Genomic DNA, 15,251 nt, shown 5'->3' with positions numbered 1-15,251 from the left:
TAAATGGTGTAGCGTACGTTTACTTTTCAAAAGAATTTCGTAAAAATAACTTTAGCATGAAATATGCTGTTAAATTTTTGTGAGGTATATAATAAAAAAAAATTTTAAATTTTAATTGTCTATATTATTCAGCTTTACAAACATTACTAACGTAATTGAAAGCATATTCTTTTTATTCTTATTTAAAAAGCAAAATTATGTAAATATAGTGGAACCTCATTACTCATAACTAAATAGATGAGACCGAAACTTTTATATGCTATATCCAATTCTATTATCTCCTAGAAATGAACAAACTGAAAATGAATCAAATAAAAGAAAAGGAAGGTTGTTTATTTATTTATTATTCCGCCTGCTTCACCCCTTCAATGGGCACTAAGGTCAGGTTATTCTGAATGATGCACCAGCAACGTGTTTATCTTTTAAACCTTTTATCTTTATCTTTTCAATCTTATTATTGTTTATCTTTTAAACCTTTTATCTTTATCTTTTCAATCTTATTATTGTTTATCTTTTCAACTTTATTATTAATAAACATATTTAACATCAGTGTATTACTTTTGTTGGGTGCTACAACTTACAATGTTTTGAGTAAAGTTAAAAGGAAGGTTAAAAAAAAAAACTGAAAGTTTTCCGATTTAAAAGGTTTGTTAGGGTATTGTACGCTCTAGTTGAGCTTGCAGCGTACCCGTCTGCTCTTATACTCATTTCTGCTATAAGCCTCAGAACCCTTTCTTCCGGTCTTTTTAGTTTTATTATTAAACATCGTTTTCTTGTCACTTACGTCACATACAGTTCAAGAACATAATAACAAAATCTTTAAAAGGTGCTTAACAGATTTGTTTAGAATAATTCCCAATGCTATTTTAAGTTTTGCCATATATTTTTTGCATTTTTACAGTCTTTTCTAAGTTTACCATATCAATATTCAGTTTTCTTAGTAAATTGACTAAAAAAGTTTTCTTTTTTGCTTTTTTATTATTAATTTTTTATGTGCTGACAATTTAATTAAATATCATGTACTTCGTATTTACGCCACATAAAATTAAATTCAACAGAATGATCACGAAATATTTAGAAACGAGCATATCTTTAGAATTCCTGATAGCATGTTAGAGATTGCCATGTATTTTTATATATTCGCTATATTATTTATTTAAAATTAGCCTAAAATTGCTATCATAAGAAAGAAATGTATTAAATTACTTCAATGACTTTCTGAGCTAATAAATCCATTTAAAAAAAATCAGCTTTAGATTTAATAATTACCACTAATCGCAGTTATTAAAATAGTTGGGTCAGTGTTACTAGAGGTTATTAATTTTACGCGATAAGTTATGTTGGATGCATATTTAATATTTGCATTTCTTTTTTTCTTTGTATATTTTATTTCCTCACTGCTTAATTTTATGTTATGATTTTTGCAATAATCTTGTTACTGGCAACGTGCTTTATTTACTATTACGTTTGTGTGAGTGGCAACAGTTGTTCATGTTTATGTTTCAGTAGAATAGCGTTCTTAGCCGCACTGCGCTGCAGGCAATTTTTCTCTTAAATATTTCATCTTTTAGAATAACAATAAAGTTTATTATACAAAGCTGATGCTTTTTAGTTTAAGGCAACTATTTGGTTCCCCAGGTGAGGCATTTAATGCTATTTAATGTGTTATTATTATATGCTTTAGAACTGTGTTTAACGAACTTTTAAGTACTGGTACTGCGAATCGTCTGCGTGACGTCAGAAAGATAAGCGGAAATATTTTTTGCTGCTTAAGTATCTTGTTGAAGTTATTTGTGCTTATTAATCATTATTCATGGTAATAATGACAGAATTAAGTGAATCTGATCTTAAAAGATTAAGAGGACGAACGAAATCTACCCTAATGCGGCTTCACAATAGTTTCAGTAATCAGTTAAGTTTAACGGAATTAAAAGCACGATTAGAAAGAATTGAACAAATATTTAAAGAATTTGATCAATATGATGCTGCTTTACCCGAAGAAGCTTCTGAAATTGCTGAATTCGAAGCTAAATATTTTGAAACGAAAGTAATGTATCAATCCGCCATTGAATCCGTAACGGCCAGAAATGTTTTATTTCAAATCCCACTGCAGTTGAGGCTAGCTTTAAACTTCCGCGTTTAAACATTCCGAGTTTCAATGGTAAATATACCGATTGGCTTAATTTTAAAGATCTGTACATGGCGACAGTTCATACCAATCAGTCATTAGCGAAAATTCAGAAATTCCAATATTTGATAGGACTTATAAAAGACGAACCAGCTGCTATTATTAAGCACATTCCGATTTCCGAAACTACATACGATGAGGCTTGGGACAAACTGATGAATCGTTATGATAGAAAAAATCAAATTGTAATGTCGCTTGTCAGAACATTTCTTGAGCAACCCAAAATTACTAGCGCTGATTCTGTTAATCTAAGAAAACTATCTGATACATCTGATGAAGTTATCCGTGGATTAAAATCTCTTGGCGAAAAGGCTTCGTCTAGAGATGTTTGGCTAATTTATTTTTTGTTAGAAAAAGTCGATCCGGAAACGCGCCATTTATGGTCACAAAAAAATGGTGAAGAAGAATTTCCTACCTTAGAATGTTTTTTGGAATTCTTAAACTCAAGGTGTGTTTCACTTGAAATGTTAAACACTCATAATAATGAAAAGCGAGTATCGCATAAAAATCAGTGCTCTATTTCGAAGAATGTTTCACATAATAATAAAAATTCTGTTCTAAAATGTCAGCATTGCAATGGTTGTCATTTTTTATCAAAGTGTTATAAATTTAAAGGTGCAGATATTACGACTAGGAAAAATATCATTCGCAAGAATTTATTATGCTTCAATTGTTTCGGAAATCATCAATTAAAATTTTGTTCATCGCAGAATGTGTGTTCTATTTGCAAAGCAAAACACCATACTTTACTGCATGAAGATATTAAAAGTAATAACGTAGTTGTGTCAAATTCATCTCCATCTGATGAACAAATTTCTAATTCAGACGAACAAAATAATATTTCGAGTTTTTCTATTCAGGGTCAGAGTACTTCATTTTTACCAACGGCGGCAGTAATAATTTACGATTCTGCTGGTCAAGGTCACGAATGTATCATTCTTTTTGACAGTGGAAGTGAAGCTTCTTTCATCAGTGAATCATTTATTCGACAATTAAATATACGCAGACAAAATGCCCGTATTTGCGTACAGGGACTTGGTGATTCTGAAGCAGCTTTGACTCGTGGTTATGTAAATGTAAAATTGTTTCCGAAATCTGAGTTGAAAAAAAATAGTGTTTTAATACAAGCATATATTCTTAAAAAATTAACTTCGCATTTGCCTTCACTAAAGATTGACAGCAAGGAACTTGATTATTTGAATTCAATTAATCTTGCAGATCCGAATTTCAGTACGCCCAAACAAATAGACATGATAATTGGAGCTGACTATTTCTTTTCTCTGCTTCAGCCAGGGCAGATTGTTGGCTATAAAAATGTAATTGCGCAAAATACTATTTTTGGTTGGGTTGTATCAGGCAGAATTAAAACAGAAGGCAATACTCCGCATCCCATTAGTGTTAATCGCATTAGTTTACATATTGAGGATAACGTCGATGCAACACTTAAGCGTTTTTGGGAGTTGGAAGAATTAACGTTCCAAAATCAGAAATTAACGATTGAAGAAGAGTTTTGTGAGAAGCATTTTAAAGAAAATTATCGAGTAAACGGAAATGGCAGATTTGTTGTCCGACTGCCCATTTTCAGTAATGCTGAAGAGTTAGGCGACTCCAAACCTTTGGCTATTTCTCGTCTTCTATCCATGGAAAGAAAATTTGATTTAGATAAAGAAATTGGTAGGCAATACAAGGAGTTCATGCAAGAATACGAAACTTTAAATCATATGGTTCCAGTTGTTGAGAATGAAGAAAATAAGCAAGTATATTATCTACCGCATCATGCTGTTGTTAAACCGAGTAGCTCTACCACTAAACTTCGTGTAGTATTTGACGGTTCATGTAAACCTAAAAATTCAGTTTCTTTGAACTCTGTTTTAGGGGTAGGTGCAACACTACAACGAGATATATTTTCAATATTGCTCAACTTTCGTATACATAAAATAGCTTTTTCTGCTGACATAGAAAAAATGTACCGCCAGATTTTAGTAGATAATGAGGATCAACATTTACAAAGAATTGTTTGGAGAGAATCTGTTAATTCAAAAATGCAGACATATAAATTATGTACAGTTACATATGGCACTGCATCTGCACCATTTTTAGCAACACGCTGTTTGTGGCAAATTGCTTTGGATGCAGAACAGGATCATCCCCATGTATCCTCCGTTCTTAAAAATGATTTCTATGTAGATGATTGTTTATCTGGAGCAAACAATTTAGAGGAAGCAGTTGACCTATGTTCTAAGCTTTCACAGCTATTAGAGAAACGTGGATTTAATTTAAGGAAATGGAGATCAAACTGCTCAAAGCTTCTCGAAAATTTATCCATTGATAATCATGAAGAAGATGACCTGGAAGTTCACTCAGATGAATGTGCTAAGACTTTAGGGCTGTTTTGGAACTCTACAGAAGACGTATTTTTATTTAACATTTCTATGGATTTTGGGACTGGAATTACTAAAAGAAGGTTCATTTCTCAATCTTCTAAAATCTTTAATCCTCTTGGCTTGCTATCACCATGTACAGTCAAGTTGAAAATGTTTTATCAGCAATTGTGGTTTTTAAAACTTGACTGGGATGCCCCACTGCCTAAAGAATGGGAAGAGAAGTTGCAGCGACTTCAAGAAGATCTTAAGGCTCTCAAAAATGTTAAACTTTCAAGGTGGCTTCAAACTACGTCTAACCACATCTATCTGCATGGTTTTTGTGACGCGTCAGAATCTGCTTACGCTGCTGTTATCTACTGTGTTCAACCAACATCTCACGACAGAAATGAAGTCAATTTGGTGGTTGCTAAAACCAAAGTTGCTCCCATTAAACAAGTGTCCATACCTAGACTGGAACTCCTAGGTGCATTGCTCCTTGCCAGATTAATCAAAGCTGTCCGTAAAGCCTTCTCCAGTACTGAAATTTCCTTTCACGCTTGGACTGACTCTAAGGTTGTTCTCTGTTGGTTAGCAGCTCATCCTCGAAAATGGAAGCCTTTTGTGGCAAACAGGACTTCAGAAATATTAGATGCTATTCCCTATCAACAGTGGAGCTATATTTCGTCGAAACAGAATCCTGCCGACCTTCCTTCTAGAGGAATCGATCCTAAAGTTCTACCGAACATATCCCTATGGTGGCATGGGCCATCATTCTTAGCGTTCGACAGTTCAAAGTGGCCTCTACAATGTTCTGTCAGTAATGAGACTAACAGTGATGCAACTGTCTTAACTGAACAAAGGACAAAATCAATTTTTTGTACAACAGCTTATTTGACTAATGACACTCTGGACAATTTATTTCAGAACTGTTCTTCTTTATCTAAAATAGTTAATGTAATTTCCTTTTGTTTAAGATTTATTTCTAGGTGCAAAGAACGGGTCTTTGGTTCTGAAGATAATAGGTTAAAAAGTCCTGCAGTAGTACCTTCATCTAATGAAAGGCAAGCAGCTATGAAGTTGATCATTAAATGGATCCAGTTTGTGCACTTCCATAAAGATATAAAGGATCTCAAAAATAATTCATCTTTAAGTCCTAAAAGTGTTTTAAGCTCACTTTTTCCTTTTCTAGATGATGATGGTGTTTTACGGGTGGGAGGTAGGCTGCAAAATTCTGACTTGTCATTCAATGCTAAGCATCCCATAATTATACCAGGTCAACACAGGATTGCTTTGTTGCTTGTTAAACAATATCATGTAACTTATATGCATGCAGGGCCCAGTTTACTAGCTAACATTTTAAAGCAAAGCTATTGGATTGTAAATGGTAAGAAACTTATTCAGTCTTTTATCCATAAATGTATTGTTTGTCACAGATATAAATTGTCATCTAATAATCAGTTAATGGGAAACTTGCCAAAACAAAGAGTAACACTTGAGAGACCATTTTTAGCACAGGTATTGATTATGCCGGTCCTGTAATTTTGAAATGTTACAAAGGTCGTTGCTTTAAGACCACTAAAGGTTATATAGCTTTGTTTGTATGTCTAGCTACCAAAGCTTACCATATTGAGGTAGTTAGCGACTTAACTGCAGATTCTTTCATTGCTGCTCTTAGGCGATTTGTATCGAGGCGTGGTACACCTCGATACTTATTTTCGGATAATGGTACGAACTTTGTTGGCGCAAAAAGAAAATTGTCCGAATTGCAAACTCTGCTACTTTCACTTAACAGCAATGAATTGATTTTAAATTATTTGGCTGAAAATACTATGGAATGGAAAATGATTCCACCTGCTTCTCCCCACTTTGGTGGTTTGTGGGAATCAGGGATCAAGTCCATAAAATTTCATTTGAAAAGAATGATAGGAGAGACAAAGTTAACATTTGAAGAATTAACTACTTTACTAACTCAAATTGAAGCTGTGTTAAATTCACGCCCCTTATCTAAAACTAATCACAATGATGTAGGTAATTTAGATGCTTTGACTCCATCACATTTTTTAACTGGGGATGTTATTACTAGCATCCCAGAGCAGGATTTTTCTAATATTCCCAAACCCACTTTATTAAAACGATGGGAATTATTACAGCAAATGAAACAAGGCTTTTGGAAGAGATATTATAAGGAGTATTTAAATTCCTTACAACAAAGATACAAATGGAAGCAACAACTTCCAAATTTGTCTGTAGATGATATTGTATTAATTAAGGAGGACAACATGCCTCCTGGTGTTTGGCCTTTAGGTCGCATTGTTGAAATCCATCCAGGAAAGGACGGCAATGTTAGAGTTGTTACAGTAAAAACTGTTAATGGTTATTTTAAAAGACCTATAGTAAAACTTTTACCATTGCCATTGCATAGGGAATGATCTATTTAATGCAATGGCAAGGGTGGGAGTTAATGTTGGATGCATATTTAATATTTGCATTTCTTTTTTTCTTTGTATATTTTATTTCCTCACTGCTTAATTTTATGTTATGATTTTTGCAATAATCTTGTTACTGGCAACGTGCTTTATTTACTATTACGTTTGTGTGAGTGGCAACAGTTGTTCATGTTTATGTTTCAGTAGAATAACGTTCTTAGCCGCACTGCGCTGCAGGCAATTTTTCTCTTAAATATTTCATCTTTTAGAATAACAATAAAGTTTATTATACAAAGCTGATGCTTTTTAGTTCAAGGCAACTAAGTTATTTGGCATAAATGTTTTGATTCGATTTTCCCTCACATTACACTTCTATGATCATGAATAGATTATCTTATCCATTAAAAGATAAAAGCACTAAAAATGGATAATACAAAATATTGACAAATTTACCTTTAACATTTACTTAAATTCTGAGTGCAATAATAATCTCTAATTTTCTGTTGGTTCGACGCAGATTTCAGGAGCCTTTACCCATATTTCTACGCAAAAAACTGAGAGGTTTCATCATTTGTTATATAGTTTGTGCGAATCTAAGCATATTAATGGCATGCGTAGCAGCCTTGGAATCACCTGTGGTAGAAAGTTCATCACCATGCTTTGCATTTTCTCAACATTTTCATTAGTCAGGAGAAGAATCATCAACGCCAGTATTTCTCATTTTTATTTCTGTCACAATATTTTCATCATTGGATTTTCTCATGAACCAACATTACCATCGCATAATTGAAAAACTTTAATGTTGGCAATGACCTTAATATGTTTAATACTCTAGCCTTCAATTAATTATGCAATGACTTTAATAAACTGTATTAAAATTTAAAAACATTTAATTCAAATGTCAAACTTTTCCTTTCTCAGATTTTATTTCAAATAGCAAATTAGCATAACTATGGTAAATGGATGAAGATGTGCAAAATATTCCTCTGCAATCTTTGTAGAGCGCTTAAAAAAGTAAGTTATCTATCTCTATATAAAGAAGAATGTCTCTGTGTGTCTGTTCGCTATTAACTCAGGACTAATATAGCTATCGTCACCAAACTTTCTACAATTCCTTTGGGTCCTGGAAAGGGTCGACATCTACTTTTTACCCAAAAAGTAGTTAAAATCAGAGATATTAATTAAAAACACTGAAAACGCTAATTTTCGCCCTCATTTCTCCGAGTGGCAACAGTCCCGTACGCTGGAGATAAAATGTTGCTTAATTTTGAAAAAGTGTTGCCACTGCTCGCTTTCAAATCGTAGAGTCTGTTAACAAAAAATTCCTATTTTTTACAATAAAATAAAAATAGAATCGCCAAACATTAAATACATTATTCCAGATTCCAAAAATTCGTGAGAAGCCATTTCGACTACTCCCATCTTTGTAAAACTTTAAAAGCCGAGATATTATTCAAAAGCTCTGAAAACACGAATTTTCGCACTCATGTTTCAGAGTGGCAACATTCTGCCGCGTAGGAGATAAAAATGCTTTATTTCGAAAAGCGTTGCTAAGCTTTCAAATTGTAAAATTTGTTAATCACAAATACTGCTCGCTTTCAAATCGTAGAGTTTGCTAATCACAAATTTGTAAGTTTTACAAAATCTATATAAGTAAAGAAGAATGTCTGTTTGTGTGTTTGTCTGTTCGCGTTAATGTTTTTTTGACGAACTATGATAATTTTTTTGCGCACATTTAACTCTTTCGCATCGAGAGACGACCAAATCTGATTTCAACAAACATCGAAAACGCCCGTGTTTACGAATTTGTCTTGGAATAGTTTTCTATTCCCCCTGCGGTTTCATCCATTGTATGCAGTTTCACCTTGGGGCCGGATTGCACTTGCGAACGTCAATAGCTTTCCGTATTTCTCCTTTATTTGCTTCAAAAGAATGATTGACATGTCTTTTAACAACTCGCGAAACCAATGAGCCATACACTAACGTGGAGGGGAAAGAACTAGGTAGAAAATAAACGAGGCGTTAGGGCGGTTTGCCGTTGCCTGAATGAACGGGCGTTACGGGCGACTTCGATGCGAAAGAGTTAATCGACTTAAATTGAATATAGGTGAACTATTGGATGGAATTTGAGCTTTTACGATCATTTGATTAGAAAAAACGAAAATCATTAAAATCTGCGTGCCATTGTTACTGACATAATGAGAGAGAATTAGTTTATTTTTCCTATAGAAATGTTTTATGTGGGCCCCATATTGCAGCAGATTGAAAAATGTATGACTATGAATTGTACTTTTTGCATCGTTATTAAAGAAGATTACAGCGGTATCTCTCTCTCTCTCCTGTTAAATACATTACTCTCAATCAAACTTAATTGGTATCGGATACTTCCGCTAGTATTTAATATATTATACACAAAGTCCCTAATGTTTCAAAATACAATATAATAGTATTAATAGTAACATTCAAAAGAATAACTATCATTTCGGTACTTAAAACATATTATTTAGATAAACAAGTGCAGAAAATGGTCGAAGTCGTCAAGAAAAAATATTAATATAATTATTAAAATTGCAGGATAAATTTTCAACACTATTTAATGAGGAATGCCTTTCTTTACTGCATATTTAAATTATTTATTAATCTAAATTGATGGGTAGGTTGTATTTTAACATCCTTATATTATAATTTTATTTGTAATTGTGATACATTTAGAAGCGATGTGGAAACAATAGTAACTAACAATCCATTCACTTCTATTAAAAATAACTATTCTATTAAATATAACTACATATTTAAATATTTTACATAAATGTTATGTTATTTTTATAATTAACATTACCTTTACTGAAGGTATAATGGAGTTCTGAACTGGAAAACTGCTTTGATATGCAAATCTGTCTCAAATTCGGATAACATGCAAATCTTACTTTTGTTTTCCTTATTCCTTAATATTGTATCGTACTCTACAGCACACTTTTTTTTTTTTTTTTTTTTTTTATCTTTAATATTGTATTATACTCTATAGCATAGAATTTTTTGTTATAGTTTCTCGTTCACAGTTTGAAGGTTTTAAGTTAAAATATATGAATACTTTAGTTTTAGATTTTCATATATATGAGAGAGAGAACGTAGCATCCGGTATATTTTGTATTATTATCTTTTAAATATAATACATAATGCAGTGTAGTATACAGCTTACATGATTAAATATTGCTATTGCTTTTTAGAATATAATTTATCAATCATATTTGATCACATTTATGTATGTTACAAGAAATATATAATGTTTGTTATTATCCGCGGATATGGGGATATTACTTTATATCAAATACAAACTGAATGTCTTATTTCTTTTCGAAATGAATGTGTGAATTTAAGGCATTGTTATTTAAATGAAATGCAAATTTTACAGATATATTCCTCTACCATAAATTATAAATATCGTTTATGTTAAATGTTCCTAAAGATTAAATATCGTTAGATAAATGTAATTTAATAGAAAATCCGACTCCATATTAAAATTTCAAAAAAATTACTTTTTTATTTTGTAATTAAGGAAAATTTTCTTAGTTATAAAATTAATTAATTCTTTTTAAGACATCAAAATTTTTTCTGTTTCTCATTTCCATTCTTAAATGTTATCAAATATAATGGAAATCAAAATTAATTATTATTCATAAATTTCATATTTATTTTTGATACTATAGGGGAACAGTTGCAAAATTTTAAATTTGCATTAAATTTTTAATTTAACAGCCGTTTTATATAAAATGAGTATGAATTATTCGGTGGCTTGTCCAAGTCTTACTCCATTCAGTTAGAAGCCTGTTTACTAACGTAGAACTAAACGCAGTTACAATTGAAAGCAGCGGAGAAATAAAGTTTAGTGCTGCCATCTATCAACGGAAAGCTAAACTTCAAGGGGTTCCGGAGAATATAGTGGTGCCATCTGCCGGAGACAAAATGTTTGAAAACCAAACCTTTTATAATTCGAATAGCACTGTCTTAAATATTATTAGAATTTATGAGCAATATTTGTAAATTTATTAACAGCTCACTTTTATCTATATGATACTTACCAACCAATAGACTCGAAGAGAATTTGAGCTGATTGGCACAACTCTAACTTGCAAAGGTGGAGTTCTTGGAACTACAAGATAAGAAGATAAATATTTGGTATTTTAACTTACTTTTCAAAACGCGATAACAATTTGTTATTTTCATAACAAGCGTTTTAATAAATATCTACGATATAAACAGGGGCTTCACTGTTATTTAGAAATATCAAAGGTTTTCATGTAAATAGAGAAAAAAAGAAAGAAAAAAAAGAAAGAAAAATTATGATAATAAAGCCGTTTTGACTTATGTTAAAGAAGATATTTTCCATTAAACAAATTTAAAACTAACAATGAATTAAACGATAATGCTATGAAAACAGAACAAACACTTAAAGTATTGAAAAAAATAAAAGAATTCGTCTTTTATTTACATAATATTTACGAAGATACAGATAAATTTGCTTTTAATTCATAACAGTTTTTAAAAAGTATAAAGCTTAACATCATAAACTTATGCAAAATAATATATAGATAACTTTGAGATTTTTTAGGAGGAAAAAAAATGTGTGAATCTGTAAAGCTTCTTAAAGTAAATCCAATATTAAACATTTTTCTTCTATTTTCTTATCTTTGTATCTTTTTGTTGTTGTTGTCTTTTTACTAAAATTTTCCGAAACACATAAGCGTAAATAAATTTTTTCATCTAAATCAATTTGCGTCTAAAAGTATAAAGTTATTACATATTAAAAGTTCTGGTGAGTGGGATTGAAAAGGTTTAGACGGCTTCGACGCAGAAATTTAAAATGTATTTTATATAACTTATATATTGTATTGAATGCTGCTACTTGGGAACTAATATAAACTTTTAATGAAACAGATCAGCGGAATCAATATACAAAAGGAATTGAGAAAAGGAAATAATTAGCATAAGAAAATACTGTTAACCTTCATCATCTGTAGTTACTGTTAAAACTTTACTGGGTGGACTTCTTCCAACGGCATTTTCTGCAACTACATGGATGTTATAAGTAGATCGTGGCTTCAAGCCTCTAAGAGTTGCATCTGTCTGACTTCCCGATATGTCGGTTGTAACAAGGCTCGCATCAGATTTTCCTGAAATTACAGTAGTAATATATGTAATGATAATAAATAGTAATAATAGAGAAAGTAAAAATTTGAAAGCTTTCAGATTTTACATTACGCCTAAAGGGGCGTATTTTTAACGTTTTGTGGGTTACCTTTATTTATTAAATATCATGTCTTCGCACTTAAACCATAAAATTTAGTTTAACAACAATATCGCAAAATAATTTTAAAATGAGCATATCTTTTGCCAATACACAGTCTCGCGCGCCGGAGATAAAAATGTTCTTTTTTCGTAAAGTGTTGTCATTGCTCGCTTTGAAAACGTTGAGTTTGTTAATCAAAATTTCGTTGAAGTTTTACAAAATATGAAATATGTAATAAAACAAATTCGAAATTCAAAATTCGGGCTTTCGAGTGAACATGTTCGGATGGAGGACTACGTTATTCAAAATTTGATGTTTCAAGGTACGGTCGTTTTTTTGCAGTGAACGAAACATGTATATATTCATGCAGATGTAATACAGGGCGATAATATTTGGTGGCAACATTTTAAATAGTGTTATCTTATTCACAGTGATTCAACGCAAAATGCCTTTTCGAGGGAACTAACATCCATTTTAGGCTGATAATAAATCAACAGCATGATGCCTTGTGAGGTGCAAGGAAAAATTTATTTAGAAAGAAACTATAAATATCGAGGATGGTCATAAAATGATAAATGCTAGAAGTGTTTCTGGAGTAAAAAATATAAATATAAAATACACATTTACATTGAAATGGAAATGATTGTCTTTTTGGCTCAAATATGGCTTGAACCTATCAGAGAAAAGCTAAGCTTGGTATGTCGAACCATAGTGTTTATTTACGTTTTTATTAACAAGTTTCTTTTGCATGATGTAAAAATATCACTATTATTGAAAAATTAGCAACTAATTTTTATTTTAAGCTGAGAAACTTACATTGGTTAAAATGAAATTTTTCATTGCTCCTGATGTAATGCTGTAATTTTTTATTGAAGTTTTTCACCCAAACTATGTATCACTCTTTTAATCTTAATTTTCTGTTATGTGCTGCCATCTAGTGAAAAGTATTTATGCTTTAATATGTGGTGTTCTCTTAAGTTTTATAATATTCCTATTTACATAATAGAAACGATTCATACTACACTTAAAGGTACGAATTTTATTGTCTTCAATATTTTCTTATAAGAAATTATATAATATTAATTTAGGTTAATTTCGAAAGTATATAAAACAATTTCCTTCTTTTCTGTAATATGCCTAGCAGGACTTAACGCAGACAAAATAATATTACGTGAGACATTTACATAAGGCCTACCACATAGTATTTGAATTCTTAAGTGAAAATTCATTAGGCGTCTCCTCTTAACGACTATATTCTATAGTAGATGATGTATTTAAGGTGTAAAGGATTTTATCAGTAAAATCTACTTTTATTAAAAAAGCAAATATATATATATTACTGTTTGTTAATGTAATATAAATTCCATATGACTCTATTGCTACGAAAGGTTACAAATATATATATTACTTATTGTTAATGGAATATAAAATACATATGGCACTATTGCTAAGCAAAGTTATTTTTATCTATTATTAAAAATGTTTATTATATAAGCGGTGATAAAAAAATCCTTATGAAATAATAACTTAACTTTGAAATATATTCTTCTTTTCTTCTACGATAGAGAAAAATATTTTTTGTTGGAAAAGAAATCTATTAAAAAAATAGTTTCAAATAAATTATTGCAATTAAGTTTTATTTAAGATAATTCCACCTTTGCCTTGTTTTTCAAACATTACTCCTTAAGGACTTGAAATACAGAACCCTTCATAGAAAACAGTTCATATATTCTCTTCATCCAACAATCATGGATAAAAAGATATATTCTATATTATAAACTACAATAGCGGCTTAATAGGCAGCGGACACGGCAGGGCGACCACACAAAGTATTAAGACTTCTATATTTGGTTTTTAAATCATCAACTACAGAATATAATGGTTGTTTTAATAAGACTTTAAGCCTTGTTAACCATAGAATAGAATATAAACAATTATAGGATGTAAGCGTAGAGTTTGACTAAACTATAATATACAAACTAATTTAAGAATCTCAAAGTTTAAGATCGTGTAGTTTAAAGAAATGCTTTTATAATACATAATTTTTAACATGAAATCAGGCTGAAATTATCTTTAGTATGGTTTAATTGTTAATGTCAAAGTACTCGAAGAGTATCTGCCAAGGAGAAGGGATGCTTTAGTGGAGGATTATCTGAGGGAAATTGGATTGCATCTACTGTAAATAAGGACAAAACCACGAAAACGTTCACGCAACCAGACCTTTCGTTTATAATCGAAGCCAGGTCAAACTATCAGTGTTCCGGGGCTTCCCCACTCGGCCACTGGTGTACCGGAAGTATCTTTAGCATTTTGAATGAAGACGTATTTCTTTCAGTCCAGAGAAAAAATTCACTGGAGATATTAAATGAGGATCAAAATATAAAGCGATATAATGTCCTCGTAAAACAAATTGCTGAAAAACTCTGGAAACATCCTTCATCTCTCTCCATGAAGACAAAGATGTGGAGGTCTCTTCTTCTAACAATGTGCTTAGTGAAATCAAATGCCTTATATCTATTAAGCAATGGGCATCGTTATGACTTTTGAGCCTGACACTTCCTGAAACTTAATGAAACATCCTGGCACTTAATGAAATATGCATAACATTTCTGAAGGAAATTTTCAATAAAAATATATTTAGATTTAATTCAACAGTCAAATCAGAACTAACAGTGCCAAGTTTAAAAAACGAAAACAACTTATTAAAGACATCATTGTAAGCCCTTTTTAGCTCCTGCACGACTCCTGTCGACTGATGTTGACGTAATGTGGGCACTCACGATGTAATCTCAATTAATTGACATTCAAATCTGATATTATTATAAATGAGAGCAAATCAAAAATAATTTTTGAAGGATGTTTTACTTTTACAATTGAATTAGATTGAATAACATATTTTTATACATTTTTTTTTATTGTTATATAGTATTGTAGAGACATTAGGTTAATTGGAAAAGCAGGAGAGATGAAAATTTAGCAAACGCCTT

The 15,251-nt window shown here is 31.2% G+C and overlaps 1 protein-coding gene across 1 annotated transcript in view; it reads right to left on the bottom strand.

Annotated features, from left to right (window-relative positions):
• The window catches only part of LOC118181428 (cell adhesion molecule Dscam1-like), a 666,362-nt gene that overhangs the window by 28,779 nt on the left and 622,332 nt on the right, over positions 1-15,251 (bottom strand). The window contains exons 15-16 of the mRNA XM_085823330.1: positions 11,981-12,148; positions 11,057-11,127 (exon numbers count right to left, since the gene is read on the bottom strand). Of these exons, the coding sequence (XP_085679456.1) occupies positions 11,057-11,127; positions 11,981-12,148 (239 nt within the window). The remainder of the gene's footprint in view (positions 1-11,056; positions 11,128-11,980; positions 12,149-15,251) is intronic.

Source organism: Stegodyphus dumicola, chromosome 9 (genome assembly GCF_044657685.1).
Source record: "Stegodyphus dumicola isolate Sdum_Otavi_A_Nest chromosome 9, ASM4465768v1".
NCBI lineage: Eukaryota > Metazoa > Arthropoda > Arachnida > Araneae > Eresidae > Stegodyphus > Stegodyphus dumicola.
Note: the sequence above shows the minus strand (reverse complement) of the source record. Positions and strands in the feature narration are given on the sequence as shown.